The sequence below is a fragment of the Ochotona curzoniae genome, unplaced genomic scaffold (genome assembly GCF_017591425.1).
Source record: "Ochotona curzoniae isolate NIBS_2020 unplaced genomic scaffold, NIBS_Ocur_1.0 scaffold_3835, whole genome shotgun sequence".
NCBI classification, from domain to species: domain Eukaryota; kingdom Metazoa; phylum Chordata; class Mammalia; order Lagomorpha; family Ochotonidae; genus Ochotona; species Ochotona curzoniae.
In genome coordinates this window covers 22855828-22871423 of record NW_024467114.1, presented here as the reverse complement: position 1 = coordinate 22871423, position 15596 = coordinate 22855828, and the positions used below count along the sequence as shown (strand labels likewise).

The 15596-nt window shown below is 39.6% G+C and overlaps 1 protein-coding gene across 4 annotated transcripts in view; it reads right to left on the bottom strand.

Moving 5' to 3' along the window:
* PDE1C (phosphodiesterase 1C) overlaps nt 1–15596 on the bottom strand; it is a 418728-nt gene that overhangs the window by 29278 nt on the left and 373854 nt on the right. For all 4 annotated transcript variants that reach the window (XM_040964585.1, XM_040964586.1, XM_040964588.1 and 1 more), the window contains 2 exons: nt 10880–11101; nt 5683–5760 (listed from right to left, as the gene is read on the bottom strand). In XM_040964585.1, coding sequence (XP_040820519.1) covers nt 5683–5760; nt 10880–11101 — 300 coding nt within the window. The remainder of the gene's footprint in view (nt 1–5682; nt 5761–10879; nt 11102–15596) is intronic.

The window sequence follows — 15596 nt, the reverse complement described above, 5'->3', positions numbered from 1 at the left end:
GTGTATGAAAAGAGAGTATAAAAAAGTTGCAAAAAAGAGGTTACTTCTGGCACTATCAGGACACCGGTACCTAAGATGACCGATACATTGTTTCCACAGGTCCTTCTTGGAGACAGGCTATTGCACCTCGGAACCAGCTTGCCAAACAAGCTGGATAGCAGTTGACTTCTACAAAGGCTACTGAGATCTTCACAGGAGTACTCAGAGCACACGGACTCCACATCTCACAGTCTGTATTGATAAGCTAATAGTCAATAACAAGTTCTCGCTTCAGTGCTGACCAATCCTCTGTGGTACAATCAACTCTGCACTTACTTTCCTTCCTGCTAATCATCGCACACACCCTAACCTTCCCAGATAAAGGAACTATGACTGTCATGATTGGATGAGTTTCATATACCAAACAAAGCTAGGAATAGCCAGGTGAATTTCACTTCAATACTCAAGCCAAGAATTCCAAGGTGTGACACTCACTCTTCTAATGTTCTTTTTTGTGGTTTATATAACATAAATTGTGCTCAGAGTTGGAAATAAAACACTAAATATGAGTGCCTTAAGAATTCTAATAAGTCATCCCTGCTTGCTTGGTCCCTTCACAAATAAACTTTGTGTGAAAAAAAAAAAAAAAGATCTAACAAGTTCTACTGACAGCTCCTAGGAACAAAATGGTTTTTCAGAAATCGGGAGATGGATTAACCAAATGTAAAATCCCATATGCAAAGAGTACTAATTCAAGCGAGTGTGGTTTAAGAAGGATAACATGTTCAAGTGTTGCTGTGGCCCTGCACGGAACAAGGTACAAGCCAGCATCAATTACAGGTGACTGCAGGAATGCCCATGGGTAGAAACAGATTGGAACACATGGTAATAGACACCAACCACAAGGAAGAGTTTTGGAGTCTGACCTAGGGCAGTTCTTCTTTTGTGGTATATAAAGTGACCCTAAGGCTACTGTCCTAAGTGATATGAAGAAAAACATTTGCAAGGCAAGTATGATTTCAAGATCAGGCCCCTGTGATACAAGCATTTATGCTGCTATGAAAACGGACAACAGTTCCAGTCAGTGTCTGTATAACCAATGACCAGTACATCCTGAGTAACGTGATGTGCCAGCACATTCACTGTCTCAAGTCTTAACATGAACCCAAGAACATCTTTGGAGAAGACCCTCAGGTGTCCTAGTTCTACCTGCATCCTGCTGTTTGCATCCTCTATGGGTCTGTAGAGCAGAGTATGCCTCTGCATTTGCACAGGATCCCACTGATCTTTCTCTGCCAGCTTTCCCACAGAGAAAGCTTGGGTGATTCCCCAGATGTTAGGCAACTTTCGTTTCTCATTAAGATCCATAAATGCAATGAAGACCTAAGGTCTTGCTCCTGTTGTGTGTTTCCCTCTTATCAGTATCTTGGTAAATCTATTAAAAGAGCTGTAATATCTTCCATCTGCTGGTATGCTCCCCAAGTGGCCGCAACAACCTGGACCAAGCTGATTTGAAGCCAGGAGCCAGGAGCCTCCTTTTGGACACAGGCACAGGGTCCCAAGACTTTGGGCTGTCTTCAACTGCCCTCCCAGGCCACAAGCAGGAAGCTGGAAGGGAAGTGGAGCAGCCATACCATGAACTCGGGTCAATATGGGATCCCTGTGCATGCAAGGCGAGGATCTCAGCTACTAAGCTACTGTGTCTTGCCCAGTTAACTTGTTTTGATGCATAAACTTAAACTAAAGCCTTCTGACAAACAAACAACTTTATCATTAAGAAATGACCTTTTTATCACAAACTATCACCACCGTGGCTCTGAAATCTGAGTAATTTTTAAAACTCTCTTTTGGCTAGTGTTATGATGGCTTATTAATGTTTATTTTGTCAGTTCTCAGTTTCTGAAGGTACTATATACATATATTCTGACAATATCTTCTTTTTAATGGAGTATTTAGGATATATTTAATTTAGCAATAAGATTAGCTTTATAATCTTCCTGTTTGTCTTATGTGCTATCACTACTTTTTTTCTAAGTTTGGATTAAAACTCATTTTTTACCTCCTGGCTAACTAGCTATATCTTTAGTTATTGCTCTAGTGTTCCGAAAATATGCTGTTATCTCAATTTACCTTCAAATGATGGCACAGTATTTTCATGAATAGCATAACTATCAAGTATACTTACATTTCTACTTGATTTTATGCTATTGTACTCACAAACATTACTTCTGCTTATACTAAAACTCAATACATTTCAACTAATGAATTAAATGATACAATGATTTCGTTCTCAAAGATAACTTAGAAGCTCATGACAAACTCAAACATACCAGTTTTAAAAAATCCTTATCAAAGTAACATGAGTTTTGCTAAAAATGAAGCAAGAAGAAACATCAAATTTCTGATGTTGGAGTAGAAGAATGGCGAAACCACAGGTGGACTATGAGAAGTTTATGGGGATCATGTCCCCCCAAAATTCAGCTTATCAATGGATAATGTGTGTTAAGAGCAGCATCTCAAAGATGAAGTCCAACGTGGTATAGACTATCCACATCCTGTCCACTCTCTGAAAAGGGTTGATGGGGTGTGTGTTCTGTGCAGCAGTAAAGGTGTCACCTGGGAGTTTCACATGTCATATGTTGCAGTGCCAGGTCTGAGTCCTGGGCCCTCTACTATTGATCCAACTTTTGCTGATGTGTACCCTAAGAGATACCATGTGATAGCTCAAGTTACGTGGATCCCTATCCAGGTGAGAGACTCATGCTGAATTCTGGGCTCTTTACTTAGGTTGGCAGTTAAAACCCCCAGATCCCCTTTCCCATCTCTAAGTTTATCATCTTTCATTGACTCATGTATAGTTTCTTAAGCCAGTCATACATTTTTGTTGGGTATCTTTTGGGTTCAGGTGGAACTGAGTTCATGCTTCTGTGTTAGAAATACAGTGGCAAAGATCATATTGCATTTTTGTCTACCCTTTCCACCACTCACAAATGATCTTGAAATTTCACAAACCAATATCCATAAGCTTTTCACTCCAAGAATATTCAATGAAGAAGAAAATCCAGCTGAATTCCCTTCCTGGGTCTTGGCTAATAATGCTACAATACCTAATAATAGTCAATCTTCTGAGAAATAAAGTGGCTAGCTCTTATATCTGTTAGGCGATCAAATAAGGCAGAGCTGATATTGCTGAGGAATTCTACATTTGATAGGCACAAGAAGCTCTACTGCATAACATGGTGGAACTGCAACAAAGAATTCGTCTATCTACCCCAAAAGTTTCCCTCCCTATGACAGGAAATTCTAAATGGCGAGAGAAATCTTGGCTCAGAGACAGACTTTTGATGTTAGTACATTTCTTCCTAGGAATAAACAAGGTACTCTCCAAAGACATTCATTCTTTGAAGTCAGTAAGAAAATTAGTGCTGCAGGGTGCTACACAGTACTTCAATAGGCTCACAGAGATAATGTATAACTGCAATGTACTCATTATGCCAAGACGTAATTGACCAGTTCAAGCACTCCCCTTTTCCCTCTGTGCAGGGACAGGCTCATGGGAGTTTAGGAATAATCAAGTATGTTCCAGTTGCAATTAGGTTTCTGTTTGAATGTTTACAATGCTACAACTATGAACCATGGTGGGTTGGAGTACATGGGGTGTGTATTGTACCTGGAAATTCTTTCTCAAAAACTAAACATTGGTCACTTCTGGAGTTGGATTGATTGTAGGGTAATTAAAAATAATTAAACTGACTCTGCCTCCAAAGGAAAAAAAAAAACTGTTCAAGATATCATCTCGTTATTTCTAGTATAAAAAAAAATCAGAAAATGTATTGGTACACATAACCTCTTTATAATTTTTCCCTAATAGAGAGCTTTAATGACCAAAAGAGAATGTATAAATGAGATTTAACTCTTTCTACTTCACACTCCCAATAATTAACTTTGGTCTTGGTAAAGGTTTTAGACTGAAGGGTGCCAATCATTGAAGCTCAGTGCTCTAAGGTTTATATTAAATTTCAGACTATGGATACCACATTAATTCATTAGTGACATTACCATAAAAAGTTGCCATAAGTCTGTACAAAAAGATATGACCACACCAGCACCACGAGACAAGATTAGGATTATGAAGGGAAAGGGGATAGATAGCAGGCAATGTCTCTATTCCATTTTTCACAACCTGCTCAATACTCTCCAAAGATTGGGATCCTGTTCAAGCATTACTTATTTACATAATAGAATACTAAAGAATACACAATAGAATCTACTATATCATTCCACCCCAAATTGTGTTCAATTAATAGGAAAAATGCATGTCAAAAAGAACAGGTAAATCCCCAAGATCTTAAAATTCTATCAACCATGCTCTTCTGATAACATTATAGTTATTTGTAATACAACATTGAAAAGAAACAAGATTCAAGATGTCGTAGTAAAAACCTGAATCTTGTTTTACTCGGAGCTTTTATGCTGTGGAAATTGTGGGACAGTGGCCAGTTTTTGAATGCCGAATGGGCAGGTCTTAACGTACTGGGTTTCTAGCTGATGCTTTTTACTCACCATGCACTTCCTGGCTTTGGTTGCTTTGATGTGGGTCCATTATTTCCTGGCAAAAAATCCTCTACTAGTATTTCAACAACCTGTAATTGTCTAGTTGAGGGGTTGTCATTAGGAATTCTATTTTATCTATGAAAAACTAAGAACTAAGTTACAATTAGGGGTTTCTTATTAATAAGAGAAAGTGATTTGCATTTACAGAAGCAACTTCATGAAAAACTGCAGGTTTATGGTCCCAAGTACAGCACACCTGAAGTGAATTACTTGAATGAACCTTAAAAATTTTAAGAACTGATTTAATACATGTAAATAAAGATATAAAAACCACAAGGGCTTGCTTCCTTTTTGACAGATGTGTTTAAATTCTTCCTATTCAATGTGATGACAATCTGGCATTTGTTCTTCAAAAGTATTGTAATCAAATCATGTAAATACCTTAGCATAAAATTAAACATCCCCTGAGACTGGACTCTTACAACTCAAAACTCCCTTGAAATTTTCATTGCTTGTCCATGTATGGGAGAATAAATAGCAATGAGTTCATATTATATCTGAAAACCTGGCTTATGTAAATAATGAAGACTGGCTTTTCAATTAAGGTAATGAACTTCTGGGTCCTAGAAGAACAGAATATTTACATAAAACAGAACAATCTCATGAAGTACTCTATAGTGTAGATCCATTGTAGTAAACGTGGGATTGGCTCATCATTGTCCTTCAGATTTGTTATTGCTGGACAAACTGGTCTACCACTAAACATGGTACCTCCCAAGAGATTCTTTTTTAACCAAAAGCAATTCATTCAAGGTTTAAGGAAGCATAAAACATAAAAGGTTTTCTGTTAATGCTCCACAATGAACAAAATCAGCACGTGCTGTTAATACCATTCCAATACAGTCAGCAGATCCAACATTAACTTTTCAATGACATTTAAGATGGAAAAACTGACGAGTAGAAAAAGTGGCATTAAAAAGCACTTATAATGGACAAAGTATCATAAATTATTGAAGAAGATAGTACTCTTTATCAATTGTTTTGGGAATGAGTATCTTAACAATTATATTTCGACTTCAGGTATGATTATAACAAGCTTGTGTTAATTGTATATTTTTCCATATAATGTAATAAGACCAGCACTCTTACCATCTGTTTTCTTTGATTCATTTCCAGCGTTGGAGTGATCCTGCTTCTCTGTCTTATTTTTACCATCTTTCAAGTCACCTGAAAATTATAAACATGATATAAGTATATGTACATGGCTGGAAGGGGAGGATACAAATACCTTTACACCTATCAAGGTACCAAAAAATAAACTCATGATCATAAAGTAGTGTAAGTCTTGAGTGTAAATCCTTTGTAACCACTTTAAGTATGAGAAATTTGATGAAAATCAGAAATTAAGACTTAAATACAACTCTGTTGTACAATAACTTTAATTCAATGATGTTTATCCCACAACAAAATAGGCTTGGTTGTGAGGATGTAAAGCGAGGAAAATCATGGTTTAAATGTGAACTTCATAGTTTAACAATTATTAAGCTTTTCCATGACCCTGTTTTAGTGGGAAATGGGGATAATTCCTATTATGTAGGCATGTTCATAAATATAAATGCATTACAAATTGGTAAGTTCTGAACGTGATCTCTGGCATATCGCTCAGTGACACCTGTTACCATTCTACAGACCTACAAGACGTGTTCTAATAAGGAGCTTGCCAAAGGGTAATTTGTAAAAGCTCAACATTATTCACAAATGCAGAATGAACATATGTCAAATACCTATTCAACTCATTTGAGAGACTTTGTGAAATTGCAAGAGTGGTTCTAAGCACACTTAAGGAATTAGGCATTTATAGGTATTTTATAAATGTGTTAAAATAAGATTTTTTTGAGATAAAATTGGTAATTTTACACAGGGCAATCGTGCTGTAATCTTTGAAATTAACTTCTCTACTGGTGAACAATCTATATGCAAAGTGTATCACTTCACAATACCTTGACTTGAATCAGACACTAGCCAAGATAAAGATGTCCAGGAGTAGGCATCACCAAACCATAGGTCATGGATTAACGTAGCCTGCAACCTATTATAGCCTGTAACCTGTTGTCATAAAGTTTGATCATGATCACTCTTTTGCATGTCTATTTGCTTTCCTGCTGGAACTACAGGGTTAAATAGTTGCAACAGAGATACCTCAAAACCAGAAGCATTTTCTATCTGCTGTTTCTAGGATAGTGCCATACTTCTTGAATTTCCTTTCATTAATTCTCAAATAGTATCTTCTGGCTGGAAAGATTAAGGAGAAATTTGGTTCAGGGTCCAGACAGAAGCAGGACATGGGTATCCACCAATGTCTAAAAGAAAAGAATTCTTCCAGAGGACATATAAAACAGCCCAAATATTAGTTCTCCCTGTTTTGGAGATTCTAACAATGAACTGGAACATCTCCAGCCCTATAGTCCAAAGAGTTCCCTACATGCAGACAAACCCTGCCTCAATGGTGCTTCTTCAGATTGATGCTCTGTATGTTAAGCCTACTCACAGCTTCAGGAAGACCAAGATAGCTTTCAAAAGTCAACAGGAATGCCACAATTGGCGGTATGTGCCTTAATGATCCTACAATCACCTCCAGGGAACCAGTTCTAGTACCTCTCTAACCAGGGCCCTCTAATCGGAAAAGAGTCTTGGAAAAACACAGAAAGAAGGTGCTGGGAAACTGACGCAAGCCTTTTTAAAAATTCTTTGAATAGAATTCTCATGAGGCAATTTCCCATGGGTTGGATAAGCAAGAAGGGCCAATGGGAACTATTACTCAATAAACATGGGAGAACAGAAGAGCCTTGTTGGGCACTTACAAATCATTTTAATTAGTTTGTGGCAACACAGTCCCAAATCCCCATTAGCTTTTCTTATTACTCTATATTGATTTCTTTCCCCACCTCTCATTCAATATTTTAAAGAAAATGGTAGATGACTGCTTGTTTTGGGAAATGAACGAGTTGTGAAAGCAAGACTCAGCTGCTGTTTCTTTCAGGAACTCCTCTCAATCACCTCCCAAATAAAATGACTGCTGCCTCTGCCCTGGCAGAGCCTTTGTTCACACCCTTTTCTAAAATGTCTGTGAAGCTGGCATGTTCACTGGTGTCTCTCACTGATTAGAGCTGAGATTGAAAAATCGGGAAGGGTGGCAGCATGATGGCTCAGTGGTTAAATCCTTGCCTTGCTACAGACCTGGAATCCCATACGAGTGCTGGTTCATGGCCCAGCTCCTCCACTTCCTATCCAGCTCCTTGCTTGTGACCTGAGAAAGCAGTAGAGGATGGCCCAAAGCCTTGAGACCCTGCACCCACATGAGAGACCCAGAAGAAGCTCCTGGCTCCAGACCTTAGGTCAGTTTCAGCTGTTGCAGTCTTGCCTCTTCTCTGTAAATCTGTCTTTCCAATAAAAATAAATAAAATCTAAAAAACACAATAAGCAAGCAAACAAAAAACAAACAAAGAAAAGAAAAACCTGAAACCCAGGGCCAAACTTAGCTCTGCTGCCTGATTTAGTGAGATCTACACATTAAGAATGGATTGTACATTTTAAAACATTGAAGAGAATGATAATTTTGTGAAAAGTGACACAAACTCAAATTTTTATTTCTAGCAAAGCTCGATCTGAAAATAATCTTATTCACTTGTATATTACCCTTGGCTTCTTTTACACTGACATGGTGGAGTTGAGTAATTGTACTGGTGGACATACTGCCCTCTAACATTGAAATGTTTCTTTTGGACCATTAAAGGAAAAGCATGCTAACACCTAGACCTAACTGAAATGTTTCTCCAACTCCCTGCACTCCAAAACAGTACAGATTCTGGAAAATGGCAAGGGAATGCTATTGCAAAACAAAACTGAGACTCACATACACATGATTGGAATCTGAAAGCTCTAGTTAATAGCATCTTGGTCTCAAGCAAGTAGTTTAATCCCTCTGACAATTAATTTCCTGGTGTACAAAATGGGAATGAATGTGTCTACCTCATCATGGTGTTGAAATTCTGAAATAACATCACAGAGATAAAATCTCCAGTGTGATGCCTGGTGCATGTTAAGTCTGAATAAATGACAGTGTTGTTGCTTCAGTTAAGGCAGAAAAAGTCTTGGTTCACTTAGACACAAGAGAGAATAAATCCATCCTGCCTCTCAACCTGTCTGCTCCTATTCCAAGAACGCCAATTTATCCAGGAGTAATGGGGTATGAAGTGAGACTCACCACCCGATTTATCCTTCTCCAAGGTGTGTTTTCCATTGGAGATGCATTTCTTGTTACCCCAGAAGTCCCTGACAGTGCTTTGGGGGTAAGGCAGGTTTTGCACCATCCTAGCTCTGCCACTCTCTGACAGGGTAAGTCATTTCAGGGCAGATGGATCAAGAAGCCTATGTGCTCAACAGACCAAGTCCACAGTTGGCCAGTTCAGCTCTGGCTTTGGAAGACCTTGTATCCCGGCCACTGTTTTCTCATATTTTGATATCTCTGTCCAAAACTCAAGACAAAGAAATAAGAGGTAGTGTTATTCCTTTTAAAACTTCAACAGGTGGGCCATAAGTTCGCATTAAATTGAACACGATTATCCAGATTTTCTGACCCTCCCTGACAAGTAAGGGAATGAATATGCAAAATAACTCAAACTGTCATCTGGTACGTATTTAGTACGACAGCTCTCCTTTAGCCATGATTTTTCTTCCTGTGGTTAGTTAACTATGGTCAATTTTGGTCAAAACTATGAATAGAAAAGTTTCAGAATCCATTTCTAATCTTAATCTGCAAGTCATTCTCAGAAGTGTGAGCAAATCTCACTGCATCCTGCCTGGGAGGTGAATCATCCCTTTGTCCAGAAGAAATACACTGCATGCACTGCACACTCATTTATCTCTTGGATAGATATCTTGATTTATTGGATCAACCATCTTGGTATTGCTATCACTGCATTTGCATTCTAATTTCATTTCACTTAAGAATGGCTTCAGGGTGCAAGAGCAGAGCTACTAAAAGGTACTAGGGGACAAAACTTAGATATAACTCTGGTGCTGCCTGGTTATGCTGCAGAGCACACAGAAGAAAACACAGCACATACTGGGCTGGGTATGAAATGTGACTTCCAGCATCTACTCGGGTTTTAGAACTTGTGGATGAGGAGGTCTACCATCAACGTTACTTGCTGCCTTTGTTTACACCTGTGATGCTTATAGGTTCAGAAAAGATGGCTTAAGCAAGGATTATGCACAGTTTACAAAGAGGGTTCAACCCACTAAAAATGGAAAGGCACTGCTCTGACTTGAATTCTGATTGGTAGGCCACCTTACTCTTTGGTCACAATCTTGCCCTTGGAAGCCCCAGAGGCTCCAACCTTCTTGCCCTTCTCAAAGCAAGGGAATGAAGTGCGTATCCTTATGCACTCACCATCATCTCTTAACTGACTAGCACACTGCAGTGTTTAAAACCTGGCTCAGACACACCACTCCACCAAAAGCCTTCTCTGACATCTTTCCCAGTCCCAACAGAGCTGGTGGCTTTCCAGACTCATGCTTCCTGGGCATCTCCTATGCCATCTGGTTATTTGTCTACATGTTCCCAGAATTATTAGTGAGGATGTTTAAGTTCCTCAGGCCATGAGTTTCCAAGGTTTTTTGTTTTTTTTCATTTCTAAATCCTTACTTTCAAGCACATGGGTTGGCACATCATTCATCAACAGATACCTATAGCATTGAATACAAATAAGCATGAACTACCAGTACACTGTGGTGAACAGCTCATTCCAGCTTGCCTGGGACCTTTCTGGTGTTAAAACTGAAATTTCTGTGTCCCAGAAACCCCTAAGCCTTAGGCAAGCAATGTGCATGTGTGTGTCTGTGTTACAGGTGGGTGGACCATTACTTTAATTGACCCATCTATGCACATATAATTTACATATAAAGATGCTGGCTATAGGTACATGTAAGACCTAGAGGTGGAGCAATTAGCACATGAGAAACTGATCCTCAGCGTTCAGTCATTTGGGCAGCAAGCTCTGAAATCAACGACAGGGTTACCGACAATCATTTCCACCAGGGAAGAAGTGAGACGTTGGCTGGCATTCTAAGGGAAACCAAAAAGGGACCAGGAAGATATAACTCCCTCTACAAAAAGTGGTATAAAGGAGGTGGTGGCTGCTTTGGATGGTGTCAACACCAATGATGGGGTGTTTGGGGGAACCCTATTTGGTGCACTATCACCACAGGAAGTGGCTTTGCCAGCATCTCCTCATCACATTAGTACCACATACAAAGAGTCTTTCACCAGGGCCATTCTGCTCACCAGTCTGTGACTTCTCTCCCGATGCCTTCTCCACCTTGGCATTCTTCCCACGAGGGTTCTCACTTCTGTTTGTGCGTGTCCCATTGCCTTGATTCTTGGCATCTCCAGATGCCTTCTTCTCGGCCTTGCCTTCTTCTGCCTGGCCTTTGGCTTCCATTTCCTTTTGCTTCTCCTCAGCAGCCAGGCGAGCCTTTTCCTCAGCCTCCTTCTTGGCTTTCTCCTCTGTGTCCACGCGCATCAGGAAAGGCAGAGAAAAGAGCACACAGACACACCATTAGGAAAAATGCCTCTTTAAGAAGGATTTCTTCCAGGAATTCACATCCCCCAAATGGCCTATGGTTTATGCTGGAGGCATATTTTTGGCTAATTCAAGTCAGAATGGATTAGTACAGCTACCCAGTAGATCTGCAAAACAGGTTAATGATGTCATCATTTCTGAAAACAAGTTAGAAGAGGGTCAGGAATACAATATAACAAGCAAACATTATAATGGGCAATATTGATAGGCATTTTTAAGTATATCTTGCACACTAAGTTGTATGCTAAGTGCTTTTCAAGGATTATATTTTTTTCCCATGGTCATATTCTGTTGCTGTGTCCTTCTTTTACAAGTGCAGGAACTGTGTGGTAGTGGATAAAGTCACTGCCTAACTCTCTGGCATCCCATCTGGGGAACCAGTTGTGTTCAGGCTGCTTCACTTAGGATGTAGCTCCCTGCTAATGGCCTGGAAAAAAGCAGCAGAAGATAGCCCTAATGTTTGGGCCCCAGCAGACCACATGACAGACCAGGATGAAGCTCTTGGCATTGGCTGGCCAAGCCCTGGCTATTTTGTCCATTTTAGGAGTGAACCAGAAACTGAAAGATTTTTCTGTCTCCCTATCTAACTCTGACTTTAAAATACACTAACAAAGCTTACAAAACAAAGAAACCCTAAGACTTAGACACATTAACCACTTTAACAAAACCACATCAAAAACTGCTTTATGTAAGTTTGAGTGGGATAGTGAGTTAAAACAACTGATTGAAAAAACGTTTAGGGAAAATCACTACCACTAGCACCATATATATTCAGGTCACTGTTACTGTAAAAGTAGGAACAGAACTATTAACCCTAATGGGAAACTAGCCAGGATGATTAAGGTAAATTTGGCAAAGGGTTACTGACAGATGATATGGCTGGATGATCAAGGGACAAGTAAGGTTCTGACCTTGAACTCAATGAGGTTGAAGCTGAGAGTAATATACAGAAAAGGCACCTAACAGGGACCAATTCTTAAGACAGACTGACTACACAGCACTGAATTTATTTAAGAAATCTTCCAGATTGTGCCATCCACTTCTGTTAAGGAAGCGCTATCGCATCTCTATCAGCTAAAAAGCTCCAAGAACAAATATGGTGAGCAGTTCACGTGTTCCCAAGGTTTGACTGCATGCATTTTGTGGATACTTGATATCTGGCTTCATCTTACTTTTTCTGCCGCTGTATTTGTTTACTTAAGAGGTCTGCCCTTAATATAGCATGAAACTTTCAATCTTCCACTGATTGACCCATACCTTCATCCAAATCAATGCCCTGTTCTTGCACCACGAAAATGAAATCAAATGAAAACCGATTCTGGAGGGTAAATGGGAAATGAACAGGGTATTTGAATTGTTTTCCAGCTGATTTTTCAAGAGGTAATCATGGCTGAGAAGCACTGACTTAAATGTTAAATGCCTGCATTCAGCATTTCATGACATCATCCTTCACAACAGGATGTGTTTCTAATTTACATTGGAAGAAATAAGGAAACATTTCTTTACCAACAAAATAATTATGTGCATAACTACGTATTTTCTGACTTCTATCAGAAAGTGCAGCTGAAGAATGAAAGGCTTCCCTTGACAAAGAAGACAGTAAAATAGCACTTGTGGCACATACTGGGGTCCCAGAATGTCCCTAAGGTCCATAAGGCAGGAGTCAAACATCTTTCCTCTCCCTACTCCCACTGCCCTAAATCCTAGTGCTTGGTACAGCATACACTCTTAAGTATTTGTTAACTAAATGTGTTCCACCAGCGTGTTCATCTTTTCTGCCAATGTGATCTTATCAGGAGACAGCTCCTCTTCAGCAATCTAGATTGGCATAAAACATACAACATACACAAAACTCTAGATACTGTTCTAAAAGAGTCAGCTATCCCATAAATAGCAGTTTTCCGAACTGCTGTATAGGTAACTAAAAAGGTAACTATTACTACACAGAGAGGAAACTGGAGTCAAGGGGAAGGGGGAGAATTCATTGCAATTCAAAATCTGCTATGGGGGCCCAGCGTGAAAATCTAGTGACTAAATCCTTGCTTTGCATGTGCTGGGATCCCATATGGGTGCTGGTTCATGTCCTGGATGCTCTATTTCCCATCCAGCTCCATGATCGTGGCCTGAGAAAGCAGTTTAGGATGGTCCAAAGCCTTGGGACCCTGCATCCACAGAGGCTCCTGGTTCCTGCTTTAGGATTGGTTCAGTTCCAATCTCTCAGAGAGTAAACCAGTAGACGGAAGATCTTTCTCTCTGTCTCTCCTTTTTTCTGTGTATCTGCTTCTAATAAAAATAAAACGAAATAAATCTTTTTTAAAAATATTACATTGGAAGGAATGATTGACAATCTCCCCAAATGTCTACTGAGTCCTTGGGAAACTTCAACATCCAAATATCTCCAAGTTAAAAAAAAAAAAATTTTTCCCAAAAACCAAAGCTATGATGCTCCATTGTAGCAAATCAGAGTTTAAAAAAATGATCTGAGCAAGAATAATATACTTGACAACTGAGTCAGACCAGTTTTCCATGGGAAATCTGGCCAAAAAACAAACCTGGTAGTGGGTGTATTTCAGAAACAAATTTGATATTTTTTCAGTTATACTGAAATCAAGCAATTAATGTCTAAATGACAGCATCCCAATCAAAGCACACAGAAGCCTGCCCCGTTGACTGAACTTTCTCTGTGATAGTCACATCTTGGCAGGTGGCGCTGTGATGCTCTTCAACTTCTCAACTTCATCTCTACTTTGTGTCTCTAAAGCAGTGGGCGAAGTGTGATCCACCTTCCACTACCCAAAGAGGTCCCACTCACACAAGTAGACACAGAGACAGGCAACATGAGAAAGGAGTGTTGGCCAAAGGTAGGTCTTTTAGACCAGAATCAGATTTCCTTGTATGTACAAGATGACATTATCAGTATGATTTTCCATTTAGTACGCTTAAATGCCAATTTTCCTCCAGTGAGAAAAGGCAAGTGAGAACACAGCAGACAAGGGCATGCTAATAAGGTCCAACAATGGCAGGTCCACAGAAAATCAACCCTTTCCTTATATGTAGCATCCTTGACACTTGCAGACTAGTGGAAACAAACACTGTGGTTCAGCTCTCTGTCCTTTTGCTAACACCCAATAGTAGCAACACACATTAAGAACTTTCGAAACTTCTTAACCTCCAGTGCCAGAGGATCTCTACATCTAGAAATCAGAAGTCAGGCCAAAGATTCCTGAATTTAAACGTTCAGAACAACGTTACACATAGTCACGAGGAACAGGATGACTATAGAAGAATGGCCCAACTATGCTGTTTCATAACACTTAAATCAGAATCATTCAGTGTCACGCTAAAGTGTTAAAGGTAGAAACATAAAAGCAGAAAAACTATTATCCCAATTCATGGGGGACTTTTTACTCCTACACATGCTTAGGAAAGCGGATTAAGAGTTCTCCATTAGTTCTATTTTGCTGGAGAGGTCACACGTGACTTTTCATAGACATTACATTTCAGCACCTATAACAAATATAAAGGGAATCTCAAAGAATATCTTGCAACTTGAGACTCATTTCTCCCTTTTACTAACCAAAACGTGCCTTGATCACCAAATCCTCCTCACATTAAATATCTGTAACCCAGGCTTTGGGTCTTCATCTTTCTGCTTTTTCCTGTGCCTATTTCCAAAGAAAACATCACCTTCAGGTGCCAACATCAATCATCCTTCAAGCCCTGGCTGAAGGATGTCTTCTTAGTGTCTGGGAAGGATTCAGGATCAGTATCCTTAAGCTTCTGAATTAGCCTGAAAACACCACTATCCACATACCAAATACATTTAAAAATGATTACTTGTTTGTCCTCTTTAAAAACAAAAAAAGCTTCAGCTTTGCCTTAGTAAAGGAACTTGCTAATGCTTCCCTGGGTTATTAGTTTCAGAAGGTAAGTTTAGAAAGCCAAATCATTGCAAACCAATTATTTGAAAGCAACTCTTTTAAATTGCATGTTGTCAGGATGTGGGATTGCCTGATGTAATGAGTGTAATGGATTCTAAGAGTGTGCCTCTTATTGACATGAGGAAGTAGCTGCCACTGCTGCCTGCCACACATGCCGATGGGGAGGATTTAGATGTGGAAAGCACTGGAAGGGACTATAAGACTTTGCACTTAAAACATGAAAGAGATGTTGGCTCACACTGTAGCCTGGAGTGTAACATCTGTCCCGAAATGATAAGAGTCCAATTATGCCCTGAAAGTGCCATAAATATAACTCCTTTGACTCACCTTAAATGAACAGCTGCTTACATAGGACTTTGTGGATGAATCACAATGACTGGCCTTTGAATAACCCCAATAGCTAGTGAGGCTGCAGTTCCTACACTAGAAGCAGACTTGCCGCATTCCAGCTGGCCACAATGTGTCCTTTCCTCCTGTC